Source organism: Coregonus lavaretus (genome assembly GCF_964263955.1).
Source record: "Coregonus lavaretus genome assembly, chromosome: 29".
Lineage (NCBI taxonomy): Eukaryota > Metazoa > Chordata > Actinopteri > Salmoniformes > Salmonidae > Coregonus > Coregonus lavaretus.
The window spans coordinates 31,406,649-31,419,350 of NC_140016.1; the positions used below are offsets into that span (position 1 = coordinate 31,406,649).

General features: G+C 44.2%; 1 protein-coding gene across 1 annotated transcript in view; it reads left to right on the plus strand.

Annotated features, from left to right (window-relative positions):
* LOC311104782 (rap guanine nucleotide exchange factor 2-like) overlaps positions 1-12,702 on the plus strand; it is a 139,872-nt gene that overhangs the window by 61,540 nt on the left and 65,630 nt on the right. Inside the window, exon 4 of the mRNA XM_084146696.1 lies at positions 19-102. Coding sequence (XP_084002822.1) covers positions 19-102 — 84 coding nt within the window. The remainder of the gene's footprint in view (positions 1-18; positions 103-12,702) is intronic.

Genomic DNA, 12,702 nt, shown 5'->3' on the forward strand with positions numbered 1-12,702 from the left:
CTGTTTTCTCTTTCACAGCCCGGACGACGTCGGAAGCTGCTGGTTTATCCTACTGTCTGGGTCCGTCTTCATCAAGGAGTCCATGTTCCTGCCAAGAAGCAGGTACGAAAAACAGCAAGTTGATGCTGTGTTTAATCAAATTGTCGACCATTTTGTAATCATGTTTTTGACCCGAGGGTGACTTATATTTGCCTGACGACGTATCCTGAATTTCATTTGGCTGCTCTATCGATCACTCCATACGTCACTCTAAACCTGCTATCCTAGAAGTTCTTTGTGCTGATGTCAAAATTACGCGAATCGGTTTCTGGGACCAATCAGAACGGTTTGAATGTGTTCGCATTCGAGACGTCGTCAGGAAGGAAGCAAATCCAGACTCATCATGGAGAAGATGCATTATTGGGCGTGGCATTTGGCCGGCGCGATGTGGATGAATAGCCAGGCAAGTCTTATATCAGAGTAGGGCTATATGTCCAACAGACTACAGACACTATAGGTGGAGACAAGTTAATAAAATTATGATGAAGGTCTATGACTGAAATGTTAGTCTTAACACCTGAAATGTTCATCCCCCGACTGAAATGTGAGTCTCAATTAATAAGCTCTGTGATGTGATCCAGTCTTGCACATGGGATTCACTTTTCCGACTGTGGGCGTCTTGAAACAACGCTCCTTTATGTAACAGACTGGCAATACAAGGCGTATACAACAGTGACTTTAGAAGCTTAGCACTAATTATTCTCCCATACCTCAGGGTCAGTATCGGTCATACAACGCTCATAGCTCATATGCAACGTTTCCACAGAGTGGCACAACGCGGGCCTATTGGGAAAAGTGCCAGGACTCAGACGGCTACTCCCACTTGCTCAAATTTAAACTTTTCAGTTTTTCAAGGTGAAAGTGTGTGAGGGATTTGAGGATATTGGCAGATTAGACTTTAATGCTTGAGAGGTAACCACTAGGGAGAAGGGGTCTGAAAATGTTTACTAAGCGTATGTTGCAGGAACCATGCAGAGATGCACTTAGTCGTGCAGGAGGAGCTATATGGGTTGAATATTAGCCCACTTGTTTTCTGAACTATGCTGTTTCAACCCAATCTTTACAAAACATGCAGTGAAAGATACTGGATGTACATCTTGGGTAGGTCTTGGAATTACTAGTGTATGTAGTTAGTATGTATGCACTTTAATAATTTGTGAATCATATGTTGTGCACGCAACTCCCAAATATACAGGCCCACATAAACTCTCCATAACAGCCAACCAACATATGGCTCGCATCCAAAGCAAGAGTGACTGACAAGTTTTTGATGACCCACAATATAAATTATTCCCCTCATCAATTTGATTGTAGGCTGCTAGAGGTCACGGCACGATAAATCATCACCACAGTTACCGTGTGACCTTACGCCGTCGTAGGCCAGCAACCAGCCAATCAGCGTTCGGGCACTGCATCAAGCCAGTCCGTTAACATGTTACCGGCGAGGGCGATAACGCGCTTCGGCGGGCTAAATTGGTTGTGACACGATGAACTTGAATAGACCCGAAATGGGAGTTCCTGGAGCTTTTAAAGACCAGGTGGAATGGGCCCCACTCTTCATTTCAACACCACCAGGCATGTTGGGAGAACCTGATATGCCTTCAATCTCTCTTGCTCTCTCAATCTGGGTCTCTCGCTCTTGCTCTCTCATACTTACTCGCTCTATCCAGTTTCCCCTCTCCCTCTCTCACTCAATCGCTCACTCTCATTCACGCTCTCCTCTCGTTTACACCTTAATTCTCTCTCTTTCATGTTCTTTCTCTCACTCTCGCTTTGTCTTTATCTTGCGTTCTCTCTCTCTCTCTCTCTCTCTCTCTCTCTCTCTCTCTCTCTCTCTCTCTCTCTCTCTCTCTCTCTCTCTCTCTCTCTCTCTCTCTCTCTCTCTCTCTCTCTCTCTCTCTCTCTCTCTCTCTCTCTCTCTCTCTCTCTCTCTCTCGTATGCCAATAGGCCATTTCATTCAGAGAAGGAAGGATGACTCAGACAGTCATTAAATGAAGAATCACAAGAGCAGTCTGCCCTATTTAAATGAGGGTCTACGTGAAATTAAAGACAAAGAATAATTAGTTTGGGTATGAATAGCACATTCTAAATGTTTTGGCTGGCATACATTTTGACACGTGCAAATGTCAAAAGCGTCACAATCTTTTTTTTGTTTTAGAAAAAGTAAAGGTTGAGTCATATTGACTTGTACAAGCGCTGGGGGTTTTATGTTTTCCTGATGTCTACTCCACTTCTGTCCAAATCTTAAATCTCTTGCCAAATCTCTCATTTAATATTTATATAGCCTTTCATTTCTTTTCGGAGGAGGTTTGAACATCTCCATTTAGTATTAACTGTGTATAGTCACAACCCTTGACTTTTTCCACATTTAGTTACATTACAGCCTTATTCTAAAATTGATTAAATAATTTTTTCCCCTCATCAATCTACACACAATACCACATAATGACAAAGCAAAAACAGGTTTTTATACATTTTTGCAAACTTATTAAAAATAAGAGACGGATACCTTTTTTTATATTAGTATTCAGACCCTTTGCTATGATACTCGAAATTGAGCTTAGGTGCATACTGTTTCCCGTGACCATCCTTGAGATGTTTCTACAACTTGATTGGAGTCCACCTGTGGTAAATTCAATTGATTGGACATGATTTGGAAAGGCACACACCTGTCTATATAAAGTCCCACAGTTGACAGTGCATGTCAGAGCAAAAATTAAGCCATGAGGTCGAAGGAATTGTCCGTAGAGCTCCGAGACAGGATTGTGTTGAGGCACAGATCTGGGGAAGGGTACAAACAATTTCTGCAGCATTGAAGGTCCTCAAGAACACAGTGGCCTCCATCATTCTTAAATGGAAGAAATTTGGAACCACCAAGACTCTTCCTAGAGCTGGCCGCCCAGCCAAACTGAGCAATCTGGGGAGAAGGGCCTTGGTCATGGAGCTCAAGAGTTCCTCTGTGGAGACCTTCCAGAAGGACAACCATCTATGCAGCTCTCCATCAATCAGGCCTTTATGGTAGAGTGGCCAGACGGAAGCCACTCCTCAGTAAAAGGCACATGACAGCCTGCTTGGAGTTTGCCAAAAGGCACTTAAAGACTCTCAGACCATGAGAAACAAGATTTTCTGGTCTGATGACACAGATTGAACTCTTTGGCCTGAATGCCAAGCGTCATGTCTGGAGGAAATCTGGCACCATCCTTACGGTGAAGCATGGTAGTGGCAGCATCATGCTGTGGGGATGTTTTTCAGCTGCAGGGACTGGGAGACTAGTCAGGATCGAGGGAAAGATGAACGGAGCAAAGTACAGAGAGATCCTTGATGAAAACCTGCTCCATAGCACTCAGGACCTCAGAATGGGGCGAAGGTTCACCTTCTAAGAGGACATCAACCCTTAGCACACAGCCAAGACAATGCAGGAGTGGCTTCGGGACAAGTCTCTGAATGTCCTTGAGTGGCCCAGCCAGAGCCCGGACTTGAACCCGATCGAACATCTCTGGAGAGACCTGAAAATAGTTGTGCAGCGACGCTCTCTATCCAACCTGACAGAGCTTGAGAGGATCTGTCGAGAAGAATGGGAGAAATTCCGCAAGTACAGGTGTGCCAAGCTTGTAGTGTTGTACCCAAGAAGACCCGAGGCTGTAATCGCTGCCAAAGGTGCTTCAACAAAGTACTGAGTAAAGGGTCTGAATACTTATGTAAATGTAATATTTCCGTTTTCTATTTTTAATAAATTGGCAAACATTTCTAAAAATCTGTTTTTGCTTTGTTATTATAGGGTATTGTGTGTAGATTGATGAGCTATCCATTTTTTTAAATCAATTTTAGAATAAGGCTGTAACGTAACAAAATTTGGAAAAAGTCAAGGGGTCTGAAAACTTTCCGAATTCACTGTAACACAGTCCCAGCCAGCAGATCTAGAAAGGGTTAATGGAGGCAGTGCCCTATATTAACCCTTTATTGATCACATTTCCCCTTCGATTTGTCATCACTTCCCCATATTATCACCTGAACTTAGCAAACCGCCAACACTGTGTGTAAACCTTATCGCGAGTAAAAACGGACTCCTGCCTTTGTCCCAAATAGCGCCCCGTTTCCCTATGTGTGCACTACTTTTGACCAAGAGCCCACAGGGCTCTGGTTAAATATAGTGCACTCAATAGGGTAAATGGTGCCATTTGGGACAAAGCCCTTCACTCACTGTAACCGGAGTCATTTCCTAATGAGAACCAGTCACGCCTTTGTCCGATGAACTTCTCTAAAGCCTCAGCAAGACATACAATGACAAGTCTGTGACAGAAGAACGGACTTGGCACATTCATCCAGTTTTGCTGTTGTGGGAGTTGCATAATAACTTGACCATTAGAACTCAACAAATATATATTGTTAGAATTGTTACTCACTAAAGCAATGTTGTTGCCCAACCCTTGTTTTGAGGTACACTATATATACTGTACAAAAGTATGTGGACACCTTTTTTAATAGTGGATTCGGCTATTTCAGCCATACCCGTTGCTGACAGGTGTATAAAATCGTGCACACCGACATGCAATCTCCATAGACAAACATTGGCAGTAGAATGGCCTTACTGAAGAGCTCAGTGACTTTCAACGTGGCACCGTCATAGGATGACACCTTCCCAACAAGTCAGTTCGTCAAATGTCTGCCCTGCTAGACCTGCCCTGGTCAACTGTATGTGCTGTTATTGTGAAGTGGAAACGTCTAGGAGCAACAACGGCTCAGCCGCGAAGTGGTAGGCCACACATGCTCACAGAATGGGACCGGCGAGTGCTGATGCGCGTAAAAATTGTCTGTCCTCGGTTGCAACACTCACTACCGAGATCCAAACTACCTCTGGAAGCAACGTCAGCACAAAAACTGTTAGTCGGGAGCTTCATGAAATGGGTTTCCATGGCTGAGCAGCCGCACACAAGCCTAAGATCACCATGCGCAATGCCAAGCGTCTGCTGGAGTGGTGTAAATCTCGCCGCCATTGGACTCTGGCGCAGTGGAAACACGTTCTCTGGAGTGATGAATCACGCTTCACCATCTGGCAGTCCGACGGACGAATCTGGGTTTGGCGTATGCCAGGAGAACGCTACCTGCTCGATTGCATAGTAACAACTGTAAAGTTTGGAGGAATAATTGTCTGGGGCTGTTTTTCATGGTTCGAGCTAGGCCCCTTAGTTTCAATGAAGGGAAATCTTAACGCTACAGCATACAATAACATTCTAGACGATTCTGTGCTTCCAACTTTGTGGCAACAGTTTGTGGAAAGCCCTTCCCTGTTTCAGCATGACAATGCCCACGTGCACAAAGTGAGGTCCATACAGAAATAGTTTGAGATCAGTGTGGAAGAACTTCACTGGCCTGCACAGAGCCCCATCGAACACCTTTGGGATGAATTGGAACGCCGACTGCGAGCCAGGCCTAATCGCCCAATATCAGTGGCTGACCTCACTAATTCTCTTGTGGCGGAATGGAAGCAAGTCCCCACAGCAATGTTCCAACATCTAGTGGAAAGCCTTCCCAGAAGAGTGGAGGCTGTTATAGCAGCAAAGGGGGGACCAATTCCATATTAATACCCATGATTTTGGAATGAGATGTAGTGTACGTACTTTTGGTCATATAGTGTACGTCATTTTTGCTGGTGGTCACCACTCAAACTGCATAACTATTAGAAAGTTTGTCGATTTCAGCCAGTAAATCAAAACCTGATTCATGTGAGCGGTCTGCAGGGTGTGGGGGGAGCAAGGGTCACCATCTCACTTTCACTCCCACCACCCCACCCCTGGCCAAACTCCTGGCTTGTCTGCTCCCAGCCCTGCAGGAAGTGAGCCGTGCTCTGGTAGTTTGTAGCTGAAATGAAATGAGCCGTGCTCTGGAATGTTGGCTGGAGTCCGCACAGCGTAGCCAGAAAGAGGCAGAGACAGAAGCTTCCACACACACCCTCTGACACACTCACTCAAACACCAGAACGAGGGTGCGACTGCAAGCGGAGCGAAATGCTGGGATTCATCAGAACTTCCTGAACTGGATATAGCTACACTTCTAGGACTAGTTCTACACTCAGGAAGGCTTTTGAAAGAGTGGTTATACTACCAAGTGTCAACCCTCTGACAAGTTTGGAACCAAGGGGTAAGTGTCCATTGAGCTTTTCTTGACTTCCAAGCACCAGGCTTGAAGTTGTGAGAGCATATGTTTTCCCTAGGAGTAACAGTGTATGGTAGCACAGTAGTAGGTTGTAGCTGAAATTTTGACATCTCCAGCAAGGGAGCTGGTAGCTATAAAACATTTCAGTATATGAAAGATGTCAGGAATGCGAGAGATCTCTTTAATGTTTATTTTGGTATTATTAGCGAGCAAACTGTGCCGCCAGTTCAGCTCACCAGAGAGATTTGTTGGGTCGAGAAGGTTATACATCAGTTCGAAAACTTGGAGAGGGAAACTGACTACATGTACCCTCATACTTTTGAATATGTTTGGGAAATTTGTGATATGAGTAGGCTGTAGGCGTGATTGATGTCTTGTAAAGTGTCTGAGGCACTCCACCCCAATGGATGCCCTCTACTCTATTTCGGCACCATTCAAGCATCGTCAAGTCATATTTCGGGAAGCAAAAGTCACAAGTCACTTGTGAATTCTTTGCCGGGATGTCAGCGGCTATTTCCAGTTCAGGACGTCTACCAGTGCCAGAACATTATTTGTTTGTGTTGGACGGACAAAAAGTCATCCGACTCTCAGCACCTTTTGATGCCCTCTAACCATCCAACTTTCTTTTTAGCAGTTGGTTGGTTGGATTCTGTAAACCAGGGTTCTTCAATTCCGGTCCTGCAGGGCCGAAACACTTCTGTTTTTTATTTCTACCTGGTAGTTAATTGCACTCACCTGGTGTCCCAGGTCTGAATTAGCCCCTGATTAGAAGGAGAGGATGAAAAACAGAGGTGTTTCGGCCCTCCAGGACCGGAATTGAAGAACCCTGCTGTAAACCATTCCTCTCCCGGTCGTGTTTTCAAAGGCTCTCCTTCCGCCCACCTCCTTTGGCTTCACCACCTCCAAGCACCAAATGTGTTGTGTAACCTGGGGTTTAATCTTTGTCTGGCTTATGGGCCATGGACGGTTTAAAAAAGCCATTCCACCCTGGCTCTCATCCCTCCCTGTCTCCTGGTTAAAGGGCTTAGCTGAGTGTGGAGACCCCACTGTAGGTTCAGTTCACACAGTCCAGGGCAGGGGATTTGATTTGGCCCAACCAGCCAGGGAGTCTCTATGTAGCTTGGGGGCCACAGACGGGGGGCCGGCGATTTGTGTGGAATGGCATGGAATGACATTCCAGAGGCCCCGTGTGTTGTGAAACGCAGGAATGCCGAATAGAGGCCGCCGGAGCAGGGGAGATGATGTCCGTCAACAGGCCAGGAGAATTCCTATGCACCAAGGCTAATAAAGGAACTAGTGGCGCTCTGGCATGCAGGGAATGATAATGATAGCCAGAGCACAATGGAGTCCTATGTCATATTTACATTGCATCACAGTGTTTGAACAGACGCTTACAGTCAGTCACTTACAGCTAGACAGTCAGCTCACACACACCGGCCACATTCAAACATAGGAAACGTGTGTATGCAAACAGAACTTTGTTAGCACTAACCTACTAGAACTGAGACTGGAGTGCTTCTCAGCTTTCTAATTAAGAGACATCTGAATCATTTTCTATGTAATCCTTGCTTTTTACATAACGCTTAATCACATCCCATCCTTTACAAGTAACAAGTTGTCAACCTGTGTCATGTCTTCACAGCTTATTGAACTCTTAACCTCTATTGTGTCCATCTACTTATTTACATTCCCGAAGAGCAAACACAGCATTGTTATATGACTGGTCTGGCCAGGTGGGGAAAGTTGTAGTGGATTGATCCCTAAACAAGTCCTACATCCATAATCCATTCTTAGTATCTCACCTACTGTAGCATTTGCAGGGTAGAAAGAACATTATGAAATGGCGTGTCAGAGTACTTGTGGAAAGGAGTGTAAACAGAAGGGCATTATTGAACATGCCATTTAGTGTTCTCCCATTATGGTGTAATATATAGTGCACAGTGCATCATGTTTGTCCGCCCGGTGTGTGTGTGTGTGGGCCACAGCTAATAGTGCATTAAGCTGCAGCTCAGTCGGTCACATGACCAGTCAAGTCAAACAGGAATGATCGGCATTAACCCCACACAGCTTAACACACTCGACATACAGTAGCTCTGCACATCATTTCTCCTTTAGAACAAGTTTGAACACGCTTTTGAACACTTTCTTGTCACTCATCAAATGTAACCTTGAAATGGTAAATACCAGCATTTAGGATTAATGGGAACAAACAGGAATGTGAAAGGAACATTGAGAGGGTCACACGCTTGTAAGAACATTTTTGGAGTGGCAACTGCAGCACTGACAGAGAAAGAATTGAGTGATGGAGGAAGGGAATACTAAATCCCAGTCAGGTGAGGGCTAGCAGCGAGGCACATGGCTTGAGAAAGAGAGCGAGAGAGCGAGGGGTGGGTGGGTGGGTGGGTGTAGGCCTATTTCCCTCTGGGGTACACACCGATAGACTGCAAGCCAGACGAAGGCTGCCCGGCAACATGTCGCCACGGGCCGAGGGCTCTAAAACATTTGAGAAATGCCTGGCCCGAGGTCCCCACCTGTCAGACCTGACTGTGTTCCTGGGGGCTATGATGGATGGGCATACTGCCCCACTGGCCTTGGTGCAGTTAGACGCTGCACTAACCGACTTATGAGCATTGAGAGACTATGGGTTGAATGGAGAATAGTTAGCCCAGCACTTGACCTCAAAGGACCCAAATGACGGAATTAATGGTGTTTTAATGGCGTTATACATTTTAATTAATGGACCATAACAAATTAATTGAATGCGTGGTAATTCTTTGGTCATTATTTTGTAACTAATTGACAGGTATCTTGTTTATTAGATTGTAACATGCACCATTAAAAGATTGGATTAAAGCAGGGGTTCCCAAACTTTCTTGGTTCACGACCCCATTTTGATATTTCCCAAAATTCTCACGACCCATAACCATGTGAAAAAAATTATCTAATTAACAGGCAATGTTTACTTTGTTATTTTGGGCTATGGCAGTCATTTGAAAACCATTCTAACAGTATTTCGGACTGTCTTCTCAACTCATCATCACATACTTTTAATGTGGGGCAATGACAGTCAATTGCAAATTAGTCTGACATAATATCTTATCTGAGCACCACTAATGAGATGGGTGTTTGATGCATGTTGCGTTGGAGCTTCTCAAAGTCAGGGGGTGTGGTCGACAGTGAGCACCTCATCTCTGCTATCACATTCAACCTGGATCGATATTTGGTTTTATTGCAGACGAGAGCACTGAATCCAGCTTCACACAGATATGAACTGGCGAAGGGTACCATACGTTTTATGGCGCTTTCACGACAACTGGGAAATACGAGGTCAAATCATTGCGTCCGTGATCTACAGGTCGGAAAGTCGGAGCTCTAAAAAGAGGCCTGAGTTCCCGAGTTCGAATTCCGAGTTGAATGACCATTCAAAACAATTTTTCCCAGTCGGAGCTAGTTTTTTTCCCCTGAGTTCCCAGTTGTCTTGAAAGCTCAGGAGTCTGAGATTTACGAGTTCCCAGTTGTTTTGAATGCGGCATTAATGCTAAGAGTGAGAAGGCAGGGTATTCCCTTTGAGTCAGGAACCGAAACTCCTCCGTAGTGACCCGTGAATGCGAGTTGTTCAGTCAGTTTCCTCTTGATTGCTAGAAATAGCATAGATTCTTTGTTTAACAGTGTTGTCTGACAAAGGTATTGTGAGTTTCTGTGCACACATTGTTTTCACCATATCAATTATGGCCGGTAATATCAAAGTCTCTGCAATAGTGTGTGATTTCATAGCCTAGTCATACACCGTGGGAATGATTCAAGTGCAACGGTCAAGTGTGACCTTTTCCCGTGATCTAAGGGCGCTCTCTGGTTTAATTTTATCTTTTAGATTTGAATAATTTTCATTTAGATTTTTAAGGTTAACCACATTATAATGATTTTGAGATACAAAGACTATAATTTATTTATACAGTACCAGTCAAACGTTTTTATTTGTACTATTTTCTACATTGTAGAATAATAGTGAAGACATCAAAACTATGAAATAACACATATGGAATCATGTAGTAACCAAAGAAGTGTTAAACAAATCCAAATATAGTTTATATTTTATATTCTTCAAAGTAGCCACCCTTTGCCTTGATGACAGCTTTGCACACTCTTGGCATTCTCTCAGCCAGCTTCACCTGGAATGTGTTTCCAACAGTCTTGAAGGAGTTCCCACATATGCTGAGCACTTGGCTGCTTTTCCTTCACTCTGCGGGCCAACTCATCCCAAACCATCTCAATTGGGTTGAGGTCTGTTGATTGTGGAGGCCAGGTCATCTGATGCAGCACTCCATCACTCTCCTTCTTGGTCAAATAGCCCTTACACAGCCTGGAGGTGTGTTGGGTCATTCTCCTGTTGAAAAACAAATGATAGTCCCACTAAGCGCAAACCAGATGGGATGGCGTATCGCTGCAGAATGCTGTGGTAGCCATGCTGGTTAAGTGTGCCTTGAATTCTAAATAAATCACTGACAGTGTCACCAGCAAAGCACCATCACACCACCTCCTCCGTGCTTCATGGTGGGAACCAAACATGCGGTTGGAACCAGACCAAAGGACACAGTTCCACTGGTCTAATGTCCATTGCTCGTGTTTCTTGGACCAAGTAAGTCTCTTCTTCTTATTGGTGTCCTTTAGTATAGTAGTGGTTTCTTTGCAGCAATTTGACCACGAAGGCCTGATTCACACAGTCTCCTCTGAACAGTTGATGTTGAGAAGTGTTTGTTACTTGAACTCTGTGAAGCATTTCTTTGGGCTGCAATTTTTGAGGCTGGTAACTCTAATGAACGAATCCTCTGCAGCAGAGGTAACTCTGGGTCTTCCATTCCTGTGGTGGTCCTCATGAGAGCCAGTTTCATCATAGCGCTTTTTGCGACTGCACTTGAAGAAACTTTCAAAGTTCTTGAAATGTTCTGTATTGACTGACCTTCATGTCTTAAAGTAATGATGGACTGTCATTTCTCTTTGCTTATTTGAGCTGTTCTTGCCAAAATATGGACTTGTTCTTTTACCAAATAGGGCTATCTTCTGTATATCCCCCCCTACCTTGTCACAACACAACTGATTGGCTTAAACGCATTAAGAAGGAAAGAAATTCCACAAATTAACTTTTAAGAAGGCACACCTGTTAATTGAAATGCATTTCAGGTGACTACCTCATGAAGCTGGTTGAGAGAATGCCAAGCGTGTGCAAAGCTGTCATCAAGGCAAAGGGTGGCTATTTGAAAAATCTCAAATATATTTTGATATGTTTAACACTTTTTTGGTTACTACATCATTCCATATGTGTTATTTTTTATGTTAGTTTTGATGTCTTCACTATTATTCTACAATGTAGAAAATAGTAAAAATAAAGAAAAAAAACCTTTAATGAGTAGGTGTGTCCAAACATTTGACTGGTACTGTGTGTGTGTGTGTGTGTGTGTGTGTGTGTGTGTGTGTGTGTGTGTGTGTGTATACATGCATACATACAGTTGAAGTCGGAAATACATCCACTGGTACACCTCCTATTGACTCAAATGATGTCAATTAGCCTACCAGAAGCTTCTAAAGCCATGGCATCATTTTCTTGAATTTTCCAAGCTGTTTAAAGGCACAGTCAACTTATTGTATATATATATATATATTTTTTTTTTTGCTGAACTTCTTCTACTCTCAACCTCTCCGATCATTTTCATGATGTCCATCCGGTTTGCTTCTATATGCCATATCTTTCTAACTGTGCTCTTTCCCAAAAGCTCCCAACATACAACCTATATACACTGCTCAAAAAAATAAAGGGAACACTAAAATAACACATCCTAGATCTGAATGAATGAAATAATCTTATTAAATACTTTTTTCTTTATATAGTTGAATGTGCTGACAACAAAATCACACAAAAACTATCAATGGAAATCAAATGTATCAACCCATGGAGGTCTGGATTTGGAGTCACCCTCAAAATTTAAGTGGAAAACCACACTACAGGCTGATCCAACTTTGATGTAATGTCCTTAAAACAAGTCAAAATGAGGCTCAGTAGTGTGTGTGGCCTCCACGTGCCTGTATGACCTCCCTACAACACCTTGGCATGCTCCTGATGAGGTGGCGGATGGTCTGCTGAGGGATCTGCTCCCAGACCTGGACTAAAGCATCCGCCAACTCCTGGACAGTCTGTGGTGCAATGTGGCGTTGGTGGATGGAGCGAGACATGATGTCCCAGATGTGCTCAATTGGATTCAGGTATGGGGAACGGGCGGGCCAGTCCATAGCATCAATGCCTTCCTCGTGCAGGAACTGCTGACACACTCCAGCCACATGAGGTCTAGCATTGTCTTGCATTAGGAGGAACCCAGGGCCAACTGCACCAGCATATGGTCTCACAAGGGGTCTGAGGATCTCATCTCGGTACCTAATGGCAGTCAGGCTACCTCTGGCGAGCACATGGAGGGCTGTGCGGCCCCCCAAAAAAATGCCACCCCACACCATGACTGACC